Source organism: Eurytemora carolleeae, unplaced genomic scaffold, assembly GCF_000591075.1.
Source record: "Eurytemora carolleeae unplaced genomic scaffold, Eaff_2.0 scaffold1810, whole genome shotgun sequence".
Classification (NCBI taxonomy): Eukaryota; Metazoa; Arthropoda; class Copepoda; order Calanoida; family Temoridae; genus Eurytemora; species Eurytemora carolleeae.
Window position 1 is genome coordinate 23,114 of NW_019397698.1, and position 20,627 is coordinate 43,740.

General features: G+C 29.5%; 3 protein-coding genes across 3 annotated transcripts; all 3 read right to left on the reverse strand.

Moving 5' to 3' along the window:
* Positions 1–49: 49 nt before the first annotated feature.
* On the reverse strand, positions 50–11,531 carry LOC111715537 (uncharacterized). The gene is made up of 15 exons (XM_023490881.1): positions 11,082–11,531; positions 9,765–9,833; positions 9,317–9,412; positions 8,010–8,092; positions 6,915–6,974; positions 5,773–5,919; positions 5,361–5,445; positions 4,768–4,813; positions 4,600–4,643; positions 3,666–3,763; positions 3,307–3,441; positions 1,956–2,036; positions 900–1,027; positions 117–190; positions 50–71 (listed from the first exon to the last, which is right to left on the reverse strand). The coding sequence occupies exons 1-15, from the start codon at positions 11,129–11,131 to the stop codon at positions 50–52; spliced, it is 1,218 nt and encodes a 405-aa protein (XP_023346649.1). The 5' UTR covers positions 11,132–11,531.
* A 1,789-nt stretch (positions 11,532–13,320) lies between these two features.
* LOC111715538 (uncharacterized) lies at positions 13,321–15,401 on the reverse strand. The gene is made up of 4 exons (XM_023490882.1): positions 15,201–15,401; positions 14,211–14,356; positions 13,888–13,961; positions 13,321–13,562 (listed from the first exon to the last, which is right to left on the reverse strand). The coding sequence occupies exons 1-4, from the start codon at positions 15,297–15,299 to the stop codon at positions 13,321–13,323; spliced, it is 561 nt and encodes a 186-aa protein (XP_023346650.1). The 5' UTR covers positions 15,300–15,401.
* Positions 15,402–15,909: 508 nt separating this feature from the next.
* LOC111715539 (uncharacterized) lies at positions 15,910–20,336 on the reverse strand (the record flags this gene model as incomplete). The annotated part of the gene is given in 6 exon segments (XM_023490883.1): positions 15,910–16,066; positions 17,203–17,285; positions 17,659–17,716; positions 18,354–18,403; positions 19,050–19,130; positions 20,273–20,336. Coding segments are annotated over 6 exon segments (493 nt in total), but the record flags the coding sequence as incomplete, so codon positions are not given.
* Between the last annotated feature and the right edge of the window lie 291 nt (positions 20,337–20,627).

Here is a 20,627-nt window from a genome sequence, read left to right on the forward strand (position 1 = left end):
TTTTGCTTACAACCGTTTTCAGATATTTCAGCAACTTTCAACCGCTGGTTTAAAGATTTTTCTGCAACTTTCTGCTTACAACCATTTTCAAAAATAATCTGAATTAAAAGTAAAACAAATAAAAAATGATTTGTGAAGTATCCCTGTTAAAGGCCTGAACTCTACCAAAGTAGTCCGCTGTCTTGACATCCTAAAATATTGAAATAGTTAAACTAAACCAAGTTTTCTAATATAAACAATATGCATTAAAATGATAATCTAAAATAACTAAATAATATTATTATTTTGAGACACCATAGAAAAAGAAATTTAGGACATACATTTTGATGGAGAAAATGTGACAAATCAATGAAATTACAGATAGAACTAAATTAATTTCAAATAAATACATTCTAAAAACTGTATTCTCAGAAAGCATATTGTTTTTATATAACAATAATGCCAATAACAAAGAATTAAAAATCATTTAAACATTGGTAGCATCTTAATAATTATTTAAGACAAAATGACATTTAAAATACTTTCATGAAAAAAAAATAATTTTACAATAAATAATCTGAAAATAAAGGGCGATATAAAACTCTTGTTCTATAAATCTTATTAACAATCAGCTAGTTTTTAGTTGACAAAGGAATTTAAAAATTCAAGTCTACTAAGTCTTTCAAGTCTTCAAAATCTTTGAGTAGAATACATGAAGGTAGTAATGAATCATGCCAAAATACAACTTTATCCTGCACTAATCTTTTGCAATACGTTTAAAAAAGGGAATATATATTTTAAATAGTGTTCTTTTTAAAATCGCATCCACAGTTTTATCTTCAAATACTCAAGCAAATGTTTTCTCGTTATATCCGTCCCCCATACCAACCCCAAAACCCCCAAAAAATATTAAATGTTACCTTGACATTCTGCTTATAAAAAACATTTTGTTTCATGAACCGCCAGTAAAGCTCAACTTGGGTGCTTGTAGGATAATTCAACTGTGAATCTTCTCCAAATACAGCCAGTGTGAAAAACGGAAGGAGTCCTTAATTTTTATATTTAAATTTTAAAGAAAATACGAAAGATCAAACATAAATTAAAATATCTCATTATTAATTTTTTGTGCTTTTTGGTCGAAATCTGACAATGTTTTTTGATGATGAAAAATCTATTGAACTGATTATATCTTTATCCCAAAGAAGTGCTTAAAGGGAGTGATGGGCTATGTATGGTAATTGAACTGAGTATGCAGTGTTGTGGACAATTTAAGGATTAATTTGAGACATATAAAATGTTTGTACGATGTAACATCACGGAGTTTGATTACAAAGTCGAATTTTAAAAACTTTTTTTTTGTGGAATACGTTTTCAGAGTTTTTTTTTTTTGAATTATCAAATTACGACGACCAAAAATGCGAAGAAAAAATCTTAAGTCAACTATTTAGTTGTTTGAGGCATGTGGAGAAAATATAAATTTAATGTTATCTTCGAAAATACGTAAACTTGATCAATTATTAGTTTGTATAATCCCTCATTTTTCACAAAGATCTTCTGCAAATTTTCTGGAATTTTTAATGAAAAAAAAAAAAATTGGATGAATATATAGAAATCTGCGAACAAATTCATTGAAAAAAATTCAATATTATGATGAAAAATAAATGATTGATTCCAACATTGATTTATTAACAAACTTTTTGACGAAATATCTTACTAAACATTCTATAAATTTACGGTATTACTTTAACATTTTTTTTCGTCGTCTAATACGAAACAAGTAACTCCCTTTAATATTTAAAAAAAGGATAACTTTAGACTGAAATTTCAGAAATTCAAGGAGGGGTAGTTATTTCATGTGAAAAGTTTATACCTTTACGTAGGATTATATCTTAGGATTAATTAATAATTCAATTTATGAAGTGAAAAATGACTGCTATGACTTAATTCCACTCTTACTTTGCAGAAAAAAATTTTACCAAGATATTCAGAGAGGAAATAGTTCATAAGTTCTTTGCATTTGTATGGGTTTCGAGACTCATCATCACTCCCACATACATCTATCACAGGTATTATATTATTCAAGATAACCATAATTAAAACCTATTTTGAATTAATGCCATTAAACACGAATATCTAATTACCCAAATAACTAAGTTTACAAACACACATGTTGTACGCATAGCAGTTAAGAACCATATCTATTTATCATTACATTTCTGTACTATATTGTTTTCTTTACTTTAAGTTAAACTTCTTAGGGTGTGGGGGGGGGCAACTCCTTGGTAGGAGAAGAATAAACAAAACAAACACATAAATGGAGCAAGGGAGAAGGAATAAGATAAAATGTAAACTACAGAAAGAAAAATAAGAAAGAATAAAAGGAGAAGAATATCGAGTAGGAGAAATGAGTTTAATTAAAAAAGGATGTATTTCAAAAAAAAGAATAAGCGGGGACAGAGTAAAAAAGAAAATTAAAAGAAAAATAAAAGGACACAAATGTGGAGGGGGGGAAGAAAGAGAAAGATAAAGGAATTTAAGGGAAGAAAACACTTCAACATTGAAAAAGAATAGGAGATAATGTGGGGAGAAGTAGAGAAAAATACACTTGCGTTAGAAAAAGAATGTTAGAAAAAGAAAAATGTACATGGAAGGAGGATAAAAAGGAGATAAGTGAGTAAAATAAAAATAAATATGAAAGGAAGGAAATTTAAAAGAACAGGAAAGAAAGACTAAAATATTAAAGAAAAGAAAGAGGGAAAAAAAAACACCTGGAGATAATAGTTGAATAAATTTTAAGGAAGAAAAATCAAAGAAGGATGCCAAATATATATTTGTTTTTAACATTGAAATAAGAATATTAAAAAATACACTTAAACATAAGAAAAAGAAAAAAAGAAAAGTACAAAGAAAACTTTACATTTAAAAACGAGGAGAAAAAGAGAGAAAGGAGATAAAAATAAAAATAAAAACGAAGGAAATTCAACAAAGGAAAAGGAAGGAAAGAGTAAATTAAAAAAAGATAAGAAAGAGAAAAACAAAAGCACATGGAGATGATAGTTCAATAAATTTCAAGGCTGGAGAATGAAAGAAGGATACCAACAATATATTTTTAATACATATAAAGGAAAGGGTTAAAGAAGCAATCGATTAAAAAAAAAAATTCTATGGTTTCTAAGTGTTAAGAGTACAATACTTGAGTGTGCCTGTGAACTTAAGTATTTGGATATCATACCGAAATAACACTTAACATTTTTATGCAAAAATTTAAAAAATATTAAAACAAAATCAACAAAGTCAATACACATGAACATCGCCTAAACTACTTGCCTACGTATTGCTCAAAGATCTTGGAAAAATAGCGAAAAGACTTCGTTTTTTTTCTTAGAGCACTGGCACCAAACTCCTGAACTTCATAACAGTCATCTACATTCTCCAAGTTTTGCAGAGACTTTTCTACAACCCCTAAATCATTAACTTTTATTATAATTAATTCAAATGCATTTCTCATTCATGTCGAACAAATAAGTATGTATTTACTTAAAAAAAAACCACGGTGCTACTTAAAAGAAAGTAAACATGGTAATTTATATTTCTGGTTACTCAAAAAATAAATTGTCGGAAACAAATTTTTAAAAACTTTGTCAGGAATTTCTTCCCCCACACCCAAACAAAAAAAAATTATATACCAAGATCAATTCTGCCACAGATTTCCACAAGATCCTCCTTATTCTGTTCACTCACATCTTCTCCGGCAAAAACTTTCATTGCTGCAACCCACAACTTCCTGCACACATATTTTTTATTAAATTTATTTAGACTAGAAATTCAAGGCGCTTCACGCCCTTCTTTCTAGCCTTAGAGGGCGCTTCGCGCCCATCTTCTAAATTAATTGTAAACATGTTCTCTTTGTGTACATCGTAAAACTAAACAAAAATAATTCGCGGATTTTTACAAAAAATTTCGCGGATTTTCAAAATTTTAAAAAATTTAATGACGATCGAATTTTGATAGAGACAAATATTTGAAATTTTGATGATTCATAAACCTTCCCTGGGCTCCCTAGATGTCCCACAAAAAATTTGGGCCCGATCGGTTCAGCCGTTTTGACGTTTATTGGATACAAACAAACAGACAAACAAACAGACAGACAAACAAGCCAAATTTATAGATAGATTCAATTATACGATCTATGCAATTTTTCTTTTACTGTCTAACAATTAATCACACATAATATTTCCCGTTGTATGATGATTAAGTGACTTCATGACCAGGCATGTAAATTTTGTGAAACGTTTAATATTTCCAACTTTAAGCCGAGGAACTTGCTTTTATCATAAGAGAAAATATTGTTAAAGTATCTCTACCAATGTGCTATTAAAGTGAAGCAAAGTACATTATACCTGTATCAATCACGGTGTTTATATGCATGCCAACACCTTGCAAATTTTCAATTTCAATAATATAAAGAAATTATTGTGGAAAAGCTGTCAACTTGAAAATCATTAAAAATTCGTGTTAGAAATCAAAACAAATTTAGCCTTTGACTATTTCCAAACCACAACTATAAAAACTCGATTTTTCAGCTAAAGTTTGCATTAAAATTGTGCCTTTAAGTAATACCTTATAGCCATTAGAGACCTTGCAGTCAAAATCTTAAGAACAACCTAGATATGATACGTCATAAAGTTAGTTACTAGTGAAAAATTACTTATACAAATTATAATTATTATAAAATAATTATGAAAATGCATCTAAATTTATTTTTAGTTATATCCTTTATGACATTTCCTTGCAGAATAGATCTCCAACTTCCTTCCCTGCCATTTGTCTTGCCCTGAATTTATCAACTTTTGGTTTTTTAGTCAAAATATTTATTCTCATTTTCCACTTTTCAGAGAAGGTACTGAATAAAGGCAGGGTAAAAATCTCTATTTATTTTATTTTGAAAACAAAACTTTAGTGAAGTAAGGATGGAGAAATGTAAGACTCATTTTACAGAAACTTTCAATCACATAGTAAAACAAATTTGTATGTTAAATGAAAGCAAACTTCTACATTGTAAGAAATTGTAAGGTTACTAAAATATTAGTTATCAATTTATAAGTTACCATATTTATAAGTTACCATAATTACAAGTTACCATAATTACAAGTTACCATATTAATAAGTTACCATATTTATAAGTTACCATATTAATAAGTTACTTAATTGTTAGTTAGCAAATTGTTGAATGTGCATCAAAAAATAAGACAATCATTTTTTGTTCTATATAAAAACATATTTATATATAAACATAAAAACTTTCATACCAGCATAACTCACATCACAATAAGTAAATTAGGATTTAGGAAGTGGAACAATTATGATATGTGCGAATTTACCTTTTAAGGAAAATGGGGACCAGGTGCAGCTTGTCTATTAAATAAACAGCAGTAGTTTCAGATGGAGGTTCTTGATTCATCATTGCTGAATTGATTAATTTTTTTTTCTTTCTTTTTAAATAGTTAGCTCAAGCTTTGCTCAATAGGATAATTCAAATTAACAAAATGACTATTTATGCATTTAATCTTCGAATCGCGTAAATTTGTTGTTTTTTGATATTTATTTAGATTACATTCCCATTTTGTAAATAATTTGTGTTAGACCCAGTTTCAAAATTATCAATGTTTTTATTTTTGGTTGTTTGTGAGAATATCTTTTCGTTTGAATTTTGAATGTTATTTTCTGAACAATTGCATTTCCTAAATTTTTTACATCTTACTACCTAATGTTTCAACATAAATTAAACAATTCCTTCGAATCTCTCATCTAGATACTTTTCAACAGATGTCTTCATTAGAGAGTTAAATACTGAGTTAATTATCGGCCAGCTAAAATCGGATATATAGATTTGTGCAATAGGATCCTTCACTCCAACAGAGACGGACCATTCTGTTAATCCTATAAAATGAAAGGCTTTATTTAAACCAAATATAATTATTTATATTTGTCAATCAGTGTACCATAATGAAGAGGACGGAATATGTGTATCTATGAGTTTTTTATTAACCCAATTCCCTGCTTGTGGGGCAATTTGATCTCCCCCCCCTCTCTAAATCCAATGTTTGAGCTCCAAATATGACGAATGATACATCATTGGAAAGCTCTTGTGCCCTATTTTAAAAATCTTCGAACCAATTTGCAAAAATTTTAATAATTTTTTCAGAATACATTTATATATTGAAAATGTTTGCAAAAAAAAAGGCCAAAAAAAATAATTTAAACATTTTGAAATCCCCTTGACCATTGACCATGTCATTTCAAATATGCAAAAATGTTTGATAAATTTTAAATAACCTGATGTGTAATATAGAAAAACTAAAAATGTGCAAACTTCCTTTGAGGGGCTGTTTGCAAATAATTTGCAAAAATTTCTTTGCAAAACTTGTGCAATCCATTTTCTTATGTCAAACTGACAACTGAAAGTGTGGAAAAACCAATATTTAGTTTGTTATGGGAAAAAACAGTCATTTAGGTAGTGTGCCTAAAGGGATCGAGGGCTTTTGGTATTTAGGAAAAGTCAGAAAATTTCAACAGCCTCAGACCAATACTTTTTTAGTTATGTAAACAATATAACAAGGAGGGAGGGGGGATAATTGACCCCTCCCCCCCCCCACAGCAGGAACAGGCTTAATTACTAGTAATTTTATATTTATTATCTTCATGGGTGTAATTAATTTTTGTAAGTTAGATATGCTGAACAGAGCATAAAAAAAATTAAGTTTTTTTAACTTTCCTAAAATTAGTAATTTTAAAGTAAATATAAAGAACGTTTGGGTTAAAGAAGTATTAAAAATGAACAAAAATAAAGACTGCTGATGTTCATTTATTAATTTTAAAAATTCCACCCCTGACTAACTTAAAATAATATTCATTACTTTTAATTTGGTTTTTACCTAGCGACAATTCAACCTTAGTGCTTTTTTCACTGACTTGTTCCATTAAACAAACGCCTCCTAAACAAAAATACCAATCTTTGAATGTATTAATACAGGAGTAGCACTTTACTGAAGTCTGAACAATACTAACAATAAGTGATTTAAGCATTTGAATAAACCTTTTTTTCTTTCAAAATTAAAAGCTCAGAAAAACCAAAATGTGCAAATAAATTGTTTTCATCTAAATCTTAAATTTTAAAAAGATTCAATCACAGAATTTTAGAAAATTTGCAAAATTTTAGTAAGAAAATTTGCTTAAAAAAAGTGTTTTAAAAATTAAACGGGCAACGCCGGTCACTTCAGCTAGCTATATACAGGAAGAGTAAAAAAAAATGTGATTAGTGCAAAATTGTAACTTTCTTGTGCAACTATCCTGTATGGTGGTTTTTCAATATTTTTTAAAAAATTAATTTTGTTTGTATTCCAATGGTCCAAAAAATATTTGCGAACCTTTTTTCTGTCAAAATCGAAAGTTCAGAAAAGCAAAAATGTGTATATAAATTATTAGAATTGAAATCTAAAATTTTATAAAGATTGAAAAACAGCATCACAGAAAATTTGCAAAAATGTAATAAGAAAATTTGCAATTTCAGGTTCTTGCAAAATTGTTTAAGAAATATTGTTTTCCAATGGCTATGCAGATTTCAAATGAACAGCGTATATTTAAAACTTTAGAATATACTATGAAGAAAGGAAATAGAAAATTAAAAACAAATTTAGACCAGAAGTGAATTTGCAAATTTTATGTTTATAATTTCGCGAATTTTCTGTGATTCTGTTATTCAATCTTTATAAAATTTTGGATTTTGAGAAAAATAAATTATATGCACATGTTTGCTTTTCTGAACTTTTGATTTTCAGAGAAGAAAAGGTTCTAGGACCTTTATTGAGCCATTGGAATAGCAACAAAATATTTAAAATTTTTCAACAAATATTAATAAAACACCACACATACAGGAGAATTGCACAAAAAAGGTACAATTTCCCCCAGGCGTCAGTTATAACTTTTTTTGACTCACACTTTATATTGATAAACATGGAATATTAAACTACCTGGACCAACTCCTGCGAAGTTTAAGACACCAACATGCTTCCTGGGTCCTTTTCCAGTTAGAGGATAATTGAACAGTTTTCCACTGCAAAATGTACAAACTATTTAAACAATGTAAACATAAGTTATGCTAATCACGTAATGTATTTTTACAGTTATTGTTTCAGTTGTGGTTTCTGTTCTGTCTTTCAAAAACAATTCGCCTTAATTAGTTATCAGAACTATTGTTCATTTTCAATTTTATTTTTTAAGTTTTCTAATTAAATGAAAATGATTTATTCATTTAAATCGTTTGTGTATAATTCATTTGTTAAAACATTTTTTTTATTTAAGTTTGTTTTGACAAACTGTTCATTTGGTAAAATACTTGTGTTTTTCATGATGGAAAAAATCTCAATGAACATTAATAGTTTAAAATATTTATTATATTATTAGAAAGATTTATTCACACACAAAGATATAAATACATATATAAATGGTGTAGTTTAAATTTGTTTAAATAAATTTTTTTTTTGAAAATACAGGTTTCCAAAGGAAAAGAGAAAAAGAAAGTGTGCAAAATTATGGACAAATAGAAAACATTGATTTTTACTCACTATATAACATATTTATCATTTCAGTTATTATGTAATCATCGAATCCTTCAACATATAAATTATTCATTCTTGTATTTAAAAGTTCTTGTAAAACCGGAACTTTCTGTCATGTCCCAATGGGACATTAAATATTTCATTTGTTTCTTAACTGACATTTTACTAAGATCCGCAGGATTTACAGAACAATCATTTGCCATACAAAATAAATTTCTGCCAAGAACTGTGCTGAGGTCATTTTTACATAAATTAGAAAGAAATCTAATGCAAATCTTAGAACTTGCCTCAATAGTCTCATAGAAAGACACACATCTGCTAGCTAACATAGTTTTTACATGTAAACATTGAGAAATACTTTCAATCAAGTACCTATGTGTATCTCTAGGTACATTAAAAAGAATTCTAATAGCAGTATTCCGTGCTGTATACAATTCGAAACACATTGGGAACTCAAGTTCCAAATACTAGATCCATAAAAACTACAACAGTAAATATTATACAGTTTCAAAATAAAATTCTTGGTTATTCAGTTTAACTAACATATTGTAATGGTATTTTTCGCTTTATAAAAATTATTTCTCAAAACTCTTGTAAATTTTACTCCAAAAAAAATCTGTCATCAGATTTTTTTATAATACAATGGGGGAGGGGTGTTTAACTTAGCTTCTTTGGAATATGCATAATCATTACATTTCAGTGAATATTAAAGTAATTACCTTGAATCAAAAGCTACAATGAGAGGGTTCTCCCAAGAATGATCTTTATGTAGCTTTCTAGTGTACTCCAACTGCTCTTTGTCAAAGAATAGAACTCTGAAAAAAAACATTTGCTGTACATATACATATTTGCACAGTTGAAAATTAGAAGTAAAGTAAAGAAAAAGGTATGAACAAATGCAAAAAAAAACCTTAAATTCTCCGCCTCAAAATAAATCTCAATGATCAATAAAAGTCTTAATGATCATTAATAGTTTAAATTTTTATTCAGTTTTACTAACTTATTTTCATATTATTTTTCGCTTTTTAAAAATTATTTCTCAAAACTCTTGTGAATAAAACTCAAAAAGAAATCTCTCACATAACATCTTGAGATTTTTTTTCTTTAAAAAAAGGGGGGAAATTAGAAGAAAAGTAAAGGACAACTTTTTAACAAATGCAAAAAAACCTTAAATTCTCCTCCTCAAAGGATCTTATGTAAATCTCGTTCCTTGCCACTCCGTTTTGCTTTAGAATCCTACCATATGAAACATTATTGATAAAATTTAAAAAAAATTTATTTTAAAGGGGAACAAAAACATAATTTAAAAACACATTATATTGGTCAACATTTTGTATCAGAATCAAAAAGGTACAGTCAAGTAGAATTAATATATAATTTTTTTTACCCCAATTTTTAAAAATTCTGATTTCCCATTTAAATTGTGCATATCTTGTATGAGAAGCCACTGAGAAACTATTATCATTTAACACTTTCGCTTTAATCATAACAATGCTTTGTATGAGAGAGGGACACGGCATCCAGAGCCTTCATCACCAAGCAAGTCTTCATCCAAGCCAAAGCATCGGAAGATTTGTTTTCACAAATAATAGATAGATAACTAATACAGGCTAATTTTAATAAAATTAATGCAACAGGACACTTGAACAGCTCAATGGTTTATCACAACGCAGTTACTTTAGAGCTATACAAATCTTACCCAATAACATTTCATTAATATGGGTTAATATTTTATCTTTTAAACTTGCTTGGACTTTAACATTCAAATAATCACATATTTAAATTATACAAAGGGTTAACAGTGATACAAGTGTACGTTTAAAAGGTAGAAGGGAGAGAAAGGAGAATGAGAACGGGAATTGGCAGTAAAGGAAGATGGCGTAAATCGTATTGGAACAGAGGAAAGTTGATGGAAAAGGGGAATGGGAGATGAAGGGACAAAATGAAGAAGGGAAGATAAACAAAAATAAGGGAAAATACGGGGTATGATAAATGTGCGAAGGAAAGGGAATGGGAAAAATAAGGAAAAAGGGGAAGGTGCAGGCAAGGGAGTGGTAAAGGAAGAGGAAAACTTCGCCAGTCCGTTCAACCATTATATTTCATGAATTGAAGGTTGAATTGATGGGCTCTGGCAAAGATTTGCGGGACTCGGAAGACAATCTACTATCTACCATGGCTCTGAAGTAAATATGTGGGGTAAAGTGTCCCTCCCTCTTTTTACAGGGTATATTATTTTTTTATGCGCATTACGGAAAACTAATTCACTCTAATGACTAGAACCTGACACATTTACAGTCCTATTGCAATCGTATCATACTTTGTAATCATTCTAATAATTCGAAGTTAACAGTTAAATAAAAGTATTTGATTTAAATTAAATGCTCGGGGCTTCCTTGCATGCCAGTTTTAAATAACGAGTTTGAATCTGATTCTTAAACTTTTTTGAATCTGATTCTTCAACTTTTTCTTTAAAAGGGACCTAACCTGATTGTCCTCAAAATATCTTCTCTTGGATCTTTCTGGTCAGCCTTCATTTTCTGCACAGCACCCAAGGTGCTGGTGGGCTGGGAGTCATCAATAGACTTGCTAGGGAAAATTTTGATGTAAAAATTGTTGGCTCAATTCAATATTATTTAAAGGTACTGCACACATAACTTCAACTAACAATCCATTGTTAAAACTTAAGTGTTTTAATTATAAACGTACCCTTTAAACTTTTAGCTAACAAGTAATACAGAGATATTCTTATTGGTCTATAGAAGACCTTTCTTATCAAGTTTATGAATAAAGTAGGCCAAGGAAGATATTTCAAGCTTATGTATTATCCCTGGGACGACATTAAAAATGTTTTCAGGAGTACGGTAAATTTGAGTTTCAAACTGTAATTTGGCATAATACACTCAGTGCAAACTACAAGAAAAATGCGAGAAATAATTTAGAAAATATCAGAGATACCCTCCAATTAATCCTTCAATCTTCACGGTGATGTTGACCTTTGTACACATCATTGGTTCATCAAGTATTTTCACTGTTATCTTACATCTACCTAAATTATAGTTTTGATGGAAGAAATAGATAAATGGTGACGCATGAAACTTTAACTTCATTATTATAAATAATGTATAATTAATTAAGACTTATAACACAAATTACGTCACTAACATCAGAGGGAGGCTGGTCAATAATTCAAATAAATTCTCAAAGCGTTAAGGTTTTAGGTCTCTTACCAAAGATCAACTTCCCAAATGTCCAATTTCAAAATTTCATCACAAAGTTAAAGGGAGTGTTCGCGAGAAATAAAAGGGGGTTTAGGCTTAATGCAATAAAAAAGCGCTTTTGATCGCTAATAATCTTACTTTTATCTGTTGCGTTTATAAGGAGAAAATTTATAGAAACGACTCTCACCGCAGATCGCAGCGTCCATTCTAATTAGGAGAGATGCAACATTCAACTCGGATCGTAAACAAATCAATTCACTTCCAAACAAATCATTCAGATATTACTAACAGTAGTGATCGATTATTTTTCGAAGCATTCGTATCTAGCTAATATTTCATAATATTTTAGATCTTGTTTTTTTAAACAATTTTCGCTGGCGCTGGATTTTCAAACATTCCTGGAAATTAGTAAATGTCGTCTTCACTATGAAAAATCCAAGAAACAGGAATAAATGTTTTCAAAAGTAACTCTCAGCTCATGAAAAATACAAAATACTATGAAATATCAACCATTTACGAATGCGTCGAAAAATAACTGATGACTATTGTTTGTAATATAACAATGATTTGTTTGGAATTAAATTGATTTCTTTACGTTCCCAGTTGAATGTTGCATCTTTCTTAATTTAAATGGACACTATGTTCTTCGGTTTTAGTTGTTTATTAAAATTTTCTCCTTACAGACTAGTAGCGATCAAAAGCACTTTTTTTATCGCATTAAGCATACACCTCCTTTTCATTTTTCGCGAACGCTCCATTAAACTTACGCATTCTACTGTGCAACAGGCACAACATATTTTGCTAAGGAATTCTTTTAAATCAATAATATCCTATGAAAAAAAAATCTCTATAAAACTACACTCACAGTTAAACAAGTATGTTTAGCCCTTCACCCCCTTTACAGTGTTGAATTGTGAGTTCTTATATAGGTTCCATGCAGTAAAGTCAATTTAATTTTACTTTGGTCAAGATTCCAAAATTGAAAAAATCATTTTTAATTCACATACCAAGCTTGCAATATCCAGTTAGGTTTCCCCAGTATGAATGCCCTTTTCTTGAACGGTGCTGAGAAAATTCAATTTAATATTTTAAAGCAAAACAGCAAAGTATTGCATTAGTTATGAATATTTATCAAGGTCATGAACATTACTTTCATTGCAAAAGTGTGAACAATAATCAAAAATTAGGTAAATAACAATTTCAGTTTAATTACAAATTTTATACAGGGGTTGGTAATGAAGTCCTATTTGATGACAGGGAGGAGGGGGGGGGGTTGCTGCTTTAATTTTTGGTTAAAATCTTCCTATATTTTATGTTTCTTTTCACCTATAGTAGAATAGGCATAGTTAAATATTTTCAAACATTTTGTGTAAGATTAAAAAGCCTTAGTTCAAACAATTAAGACATCTTAACCATCCCCTTTATTTTGTTAGATATTGAAATCTTTCATTTAATTCCAGATTTAAGTTAGATTAGTAGCGATCACATTAAACCTATACCCCCTTTCATTTTTCGTGAACATTCCCTATAACACATGAAGCTTTAAATAAAAATTTGTTTAAGTTACCTTGGAAAATATCATATGAGAGGAAGTTAGATTCAGTAGGATTATTGTGGAGAAATCCTACAACCTCATCGCGATGTATAGAAACATCATAGGTCTCTGCTTTCTCCATACTTCTGAAGGCAGACTGAAGCTTTATTTCATCAACTTGGAAACTGTCATATTTGATGATATTAACGCACTCTAAAACAACATTGATATAATGGGTGGGGATGCCTAATATTGTATTAACTTAACATCGTCATAGAATGCTAAGTTTGTTTTTCTCCTGATCATATCTTCTACCAGGATTAAAATTTTATTCAGAGTGAGAATTAAAATTTTTTAAATTTGTAACAATTCTATATTATACAAAAATATCATCTGATTTACTATGTACTCAAATCAATAATTCTTGTTATTGTACAGCTAATCTATCTTTCTATCAATCAATTAAAAAACTGTTCAGTTTAGTTAAAAAATGTATACATGTTAAGAAAAAAATAGAAAAGTTTAATCATATCAACACCTGGAAATAAGGCCTGCAGTTTACCGTTGACATTCTCTAGATCCAGTAACGTATAAAACTTTTCAAAGCCAAACCTTTAATATATTTTGGAATATAATCAAACTGAAATGAACTAAATTCTAAAAAACTTTATATTGCAAACCTAATGCGAGATAAGAAAAAAATACTTAAACAGAATAAAAGGTTTTAAGTTTACATCAAAATCGATGGAACATTAGTTCCAAAAATAACACTTTCCTCAATTTTCTAAAACAAGCGATAGAAATTTGCACAAATTAAAAGCTTCTTAGATTGATTGATTGTTATTTACACATTCAAATTACCTCTCTGCAATAATACACAGCACTTTCCCAGCCTCCTCAACTCTGCAGAGAACAGAATTCTTTCCCAGAATTATTAGCTGCTCTGGTACAGAAATTTCAGTAAAGGCCTGTATCACTAATAGTGATACTTCTCGCAGGTTGGAGTTCTAAAAAATATGATAATCTTATGAGGAAAACAATATAATAATAATTGAAATTCTAAAACGAGATGAAATAATCTTGATGTATTTTTTAATGAAGGCCGCAGATAATTTCAGATTATTTTTAATGTTTTTAATAATTACAGATGAATTTGGAAATTTGGAGACCCTTTTTAATATAAAGTAAAAAAAAATTTGACATGACAGCCTTTCCATTTTTGAAAAGCTCAGAGTGTACTATTTACAAGTATGCAGAGATTTGCAAAATCTCGCCAAACTTGGTTTGCAATGAAGATTAACAAAAAAAAATAATACAGTGGGCAGTCTTTGAGACATGGTAGTTGGATGAAATTGTCCATTTTTTGGAAAGGTCAGAATTTCAGAAAATTATAATTTAACACAGGACTAGGGTTGAGATTTAAATGGATATTACTGAATTAAGGTATATCAAAACTTCAAAAAAAGAAAAAGGTAAGTTTGCATGTTTTACTAAAGTAAAAAAGGAAAGTTTACATGTTTTAATACTAAAGAAAAAGGTATGTGAGCACTGAGCATGTTGTTTTAAAGAATAAAAAGGTAAGTTTACATGTATTAATGTAAAAAAAAAATTTTGTCAGTACAAAATAATTAATTTATTTCCCATATTGAGCTATGTTGACAAGATTAATATAAGGAGCGTGTAAGAATGAATTTTCTTCAACTAGTGTAATAATTTACATTCTTTAATGATCGGAGCGTGTAATAATATACATTAAATATAGACAATAATTCATATCATCTTGATAAATAATAATTATTTGGATTCTATTTTCTTTCAATTTCTAATAGTTGATTTTGTCCTATAACACACCTTGTCCTTTAAGAACAGCCATTTCCCCATTAACCACAACAGTTCCTGTATGAAAAACTGCTTGAACTCCTCAGTGAGATCAGGAAGGTTTTCGTCCATCTTCTCGATGTAAAATAGCAGCCTAAATATGTAGATAAAATCAAATTAAAATGTCTGTAAGTTTGTTAACCACACATTAACCTGTAAACCACCAAAAAGTGATCAATAACAGTAAATTTTTATTTGAAAGACTTATAAATAAATACATGTAAAAACAATGAAAAAAAAAATTGATCAGAAGAGTATTAAGTATTAAGTAAGAGTATGCTCCCTACCGTTTTCAGAAAATCAAGTTTGTAAAAAATGCGATTTTTAAAAATAAAACTATGATTTCACTTTTAACAAGTTTTACATTTTGTTAATCATTTTTAACTTTGCTAGGATGTGAAAATCTATAAAATTAACTGTAATGAAAACCATTTTTTTATGCAAATTACTAGACAACATTAAAAACAAGTGTTCCAATCATTTTTATCTTGAGTCATTGAAGAAAAAAGATGAAATATAACAAATTTTGTATTTAACCCATTCGTGACGGGACGGTCAATTTTGACCGGGTATGGTTTTTAATTTTTAGCGCCTTCATTTTTAAACCAAATGTCGTCTCGTTTTATTCCAGATCCTTCCTACATATATGCCAAGTTTTGCAAATAGGTGACAGGTCGATAGGTTAAACCGGCTTCACTTGGGAGGTAAATACAATGTCAACATCTTTAAATTCTGAAACCTCTGGGGACAACAGGTATAAATCAATGAAAAAAAACTGCTTGAACTCCTCAGTGAGATCAGGAAGGTTTTCGTCCATCTTCTCGATGTAAAATAGCAGCCTAAATATGTAGATAAAATCAAATTGAAATGTCTGTAAGTTTGTTAACCACACATTAACCTGTAAACCAGCAAAAAGTGATCAATAACAGTAAAGTTTTATTGGAAAGACTTATAAATAAATACATGTAAAAACAATGAAAAAAAAATTGATCAGAAGAGTAGTAAGTATTAAGTAAGAGTATGCTCCCTACCGTTTTCAGAAAATCAAGTTTGTAAAAAATGCGATTTATTAAAATAAAACTATGATATCACTTTTAACAAGTTTTAAATTTTGTTAATCATTTTTAACTTTGCTAGGATGTGAAAATCTATAAAATTAACTGTAATGAAAACAATTTTTTTATGCAAATTATTAGACAACATTAAAAACAAGTCTTCAAGTACGTGTTCCAATCATTTTTATCTTGTCATTGAAGAAAAAAGATGAAATATAACAAATTTTGTATTTAATTACAGTTTTTGTTGGCATAAATTTTTTTTTGGCTACAAACTTTGCTTAGTGTAAAGAAAAAAAATTTTAAGCACAATTTTGAAATTATAATATTTTCAATGTAGATTTTAAAATGACCATAAGCAAATTGAGTTATTTCCATCATTAATTACATAGTTAAACATCATAACTACTGAAAATATATATATATTTGGACACTTTAGCTAGTGTTCTAAATTAAAAAGCATTACTCATAATTAATGCCCCTGTTGACCAAAAATTGAACGACTTTACAAATACAGGGTGGCCAAAACTTTTATGAAGAAATACATACAAAAATCAATACATTTTCAGAAGAAATCCGTACAATCCGTACAATTTTCGAAAAAAAAACCGTGCAATCCGTCCATTTTTTTAAAATCCGTACAATCCGTACATTTTTTAAACCAATCCGTAAATGTATTTTCCAGGATAAAAATCCGTATAACTATTTGAAAACAAATCCGTACAACCCGTACAATTCGTACAATCCGTACAATTTTAGGGTTAAAAAAAAACAAACCGTACAATCCGTACATATTGGCCACCCTGCAAATATTTTATATCGTTGTTTTTCATTCGAAAACCTATTTTCCTTGATTTAAAATTAAATTTTTCACAGCAAATACTCGACATTTCAGCTTGTATACTATAAATTCACTTTACCTGTCTACATCTTCAACCTCATTCTCCTTCGTCAGATGAGCCAAAAATGAAGTTATCTCCATTTTAGCTGAGATCGTGATATCCTGAACATCTCAGTGAAAATGGTTTGTCGTGAAATAAATATACTAAGTTTGTTGGGGACTAAACCAAAAAAAAACGTAAACGTAAACAATTAACCCCTACCGTTTGCCTTTGTTAAGGGTGAATGTTTTATTTATTTATTAATTTATTACAGACTAGATTGGAAACTTTTAGTTGCCAAGGGAATTCATAGATAATCCCGTCGTTTACCCACACCCTTAAGGGGCGTACAAGGGGGGCTCTTTTAATATTACATCTGCTTGCATTTCCCTTCCTCAGGCAATCTACATTCTACATTGCATTGCATTGCACTCACCCAGACTAAATGAGTCTTATCCGTTGTGATTAACATTAAACTTAGCTTACTAAACTTACATGTTTGAACCAAGTCAGACACCAGAATTCGTGTAGATTTTCATAGGCCTGATCTCCCCTGAATGGGGTTTTAATAAAATCTTATTACACAATTACTAATTTCCAAAAACGTATAAAATTCGTTAGATTTGTAACACATTAATAAAATAGAGAGAGGTGGGCCAGCTGGAACATTCCCACTCAACAATGCAATTACTCAGTAAACCAAACGTCAGGCTAAATAGGGTTAAGCAATGGCGAATTCAAAGTTTCATAGAGTGGGTGAAACAATAGTCCTCTTGCCAACAATAAGTTTGTCCCTATGTGAAAAACATATTTTTGCGCTTGCAAGAACTAGTCCACTCTTTTTTACCCTGATCAAGCCAAATGGGACAAACCCTGCCTATAAATCTCTGTAAATGCCTCAAGGGTTAGCCAAAAATTGTATTACAAACAAATCATTTAAAGGTAGTGACCAGCTATGTAAGGTCGTTGAACTAAGTATGCAGTGTTGTGGAAAACTTCTGTTGGATTCATTTGAGACATATTATACTTTAAAAGATCTGAAATTCCGGAGTTTGAGCGCAAATTCGACGGTCAAAAATCTTGCTTTTGTGGTGGATACGTTTTCAGAATTAGTTGTTTTTAAATTATTTCAAATTATTTCAAACTATTTGTTTTAAATTTTGTTAAACATTTCAATTTGTTTCAAATACCTGCCGGCAAAATCCTCAGATTCATAGGTCTCCACTGCCAGCCCAGGATTCTACAAACAAAATATAATTGTATTATGTAATGACTAGTGGGAACTGCATGTTTTAATTGCTATAACTAGGATATTGATGCGAATATATTTTGAAGAAAAGAGTTTCACCTTCTTCAGCAAATTTTACTTTTAATAATTATTTTTTTAATATGAGCTATCCTGCATTAACACAATCTTAATCTATATATAAATTTGGCTTGTCTGTATGTTTGTTTGTCTGTTTGTTTGTATTCAATAAACGTGAAAACGTCTGAACCGATCGGGCCCAAATTTTGTGTGGGACCTCACGTGACCCTAAGGAAGGTTTATGAATGATTAAAAATTTTAAAAATTTGTGTTTGAATGTTTTTATTTTTGTAAAATTTTGGAAATGCACGAAAAAATATCATGAAATCCGCCAACTTTTTGTTTTGTTTTTGTTTTATACTATACAAAGAGAAGATGCTCATAGATAAAGCCACAATTAAAAGTTGAAATAGAAGATGGGCGCGAAGCGCCTTAAAAGCCCAACACTTTTATATATATTAAAGGTTCTTCTATTTATTAAGAATAATTATCCCATGCAACCTTCCACTTCAGGCAATTTTTTTGAGAGCCTTAAAACATAATGAAGAAGTCATACAAATCTTTATTTAAAATTCAATACCTTTAACACTTTTGCAGCTTCTGATAGGTATAGGTTATCTTCCTTTAGGTCTAATCTTTTCCTAGCCTCAGTCACATCATTCTAGAAAACAAATCAAATAAAATCACAGAATTCTTACATTCCTTCTCATTAATTCAGCAACATTTTTCAAGTAAAGAATTGTCAATGAGAAACTCATAGAACAAAACTGTTTACAAATAAATATGAAATAATTAATAAGTCAAGAAAATTTATGATGAAAGTTTCCCAACGTGAAACAAGGAATAATATAATATATGAACTGAAGACGCTCAAAAATGAAAAGTTGCTGTAATGCCATTGGTTCCACTTGAAATTGTATTAATTAAATAATTAGATAATTAAAAATATTTTTTTAAGTGGATTTGAAACGCGGCAGAAATTCATTAAATTCGGTCACTGTAAATGTTATTTAAAATAAATTGTCATGCAAAGATTGATAAAGTACTCCTGAAAGTTTTGTCTGATCAAATAAACATTGTAACTTAATGATTGTGCCGGTGTTACGTGATCATCGACCCGGCTGTGCAAAAAATATCCGGCTTATTGCATTTCTTAATAGTATTGACACTTTCCCCACATTTTAAATTATCAAAGCATTTTTATACACTCGAAAGTTGTAAACTTTGATGATGAATTGAAAAAATGTAGTAGTACTAAAAAAAACTGTAAAATACAATATTCTGGTTTAAATGTTGTCTTCCTATCAAAAAATTTAACATCATAGATATTTTAACTTCTGTCCCTTGCACATTTAAATTTATTTAACGATCATTCGCAATATGATAATGTTTAAAGGAACCTATAAAAAGAGTTTGCTCAATGTTGTTTTAGGCCGAAATACAGAAACATCTTTTATCACGGCCGGTCCAATTATCACGTCACACTGGGAATATTGTCATGTTTGGCTCACTTGAAACCACGCACTTTCAGTCCCTCTTATTTATTTTACTTTTCCCCAAATGGATATAAACCAAGGATAGGTTGGTTATCCCTCAGATTAAGAATTTAAACAAAGGAGGTCGATTCTGTATTTTTTTCTGTCAAGTTTTATCGAATATAATAAAGTTTTAGAAAAACGTACTGCTCCCTCTAGAAAATAAATTCTTGCAAAGTTAAAAAAAAATGGGAAAATGTGACGTTACACACATTTCTTTTGCACAACAAAACAAATATGGGATTCTATTGATAAAAATAATTTTCACCTCAACTTCTTTTAGATCAGCACTGGGAACATGTCCATATGATATCATTCTTCTTTCCAACTCACTAAAATTAAACAATTCGTAAAAATTTAATGAAAAAAATTATCTTACAGGGTGTAAATTTTTTGCAGCCTTCAGAAACTTGTAGAATACACCTATTTTTAAGTCGTCTATTTGCGGGAAAAATAATTATTCTCAAAGTAAGGGGGGTGGGGGTGGGGCACAACAAATGAGCCTCACAACTTATGTACTCTACACTCCTGTGTGCTTATGTTAACAAAAAGTGTATGCACGTAAATTCTAGCCTTAAAATTTGCTAGCTATTTTGCTTTGTTTTATGTTTTAAGTCACAAGT

What these genes read in the sequence shown, in the direction of transcription:
- LOC111715537 (XM_023490881.1), bottom strand. Translation starts at nt 11,131, where the DNA reads ATGAAGGCTGACCAGAAAGATCCAAGAGAAGATATTTTGAGGACAATC. An exon ending in CTTCGCAGGAGTTGGTCCAG is followed by an intron (nt 6,975 to 8,009) that starts GTAGTTTAATAT and finishes ATTTTTGTTTAG; the next exon opens with GAGGCGTTTGTTTAATGGAA. An exon ending in TAAGGTTGAATTGTCGCTAG is followed by an intron (nt 5,920 to 6,914) that starts GTAAAAACCAAA and finishes TTCATTTTATAG; the next exon opens with GATTAACAGAATGGTCCGTC.
- LOC111715538 (XM_023490882.1), bottom strand. Translation starts at nt 15,299, where the DNA reads ATGGACGAAAACCTTCCTGATCTCACTGAGGAGTTCAAGCAGTTTTTC. An exon ending in GGCTGTTCTTAAAGGACAAG is followed by an intron (nt 14,357 to 15,200) that starts GTGTGTTATAGG and finishes CATATTTTTTAG; the next exon opens with AACTCCAACCTGCGAGAAGT. An exon ending in ACTGCAGGCCTTATTTCCAG is followed by an intron (nt 13,563 to 13,887) that starts GTGTTGATATGA and finishes ATGTTGTTTTAG; the next exon opens with AGTGCGTTAATATCATCAAA.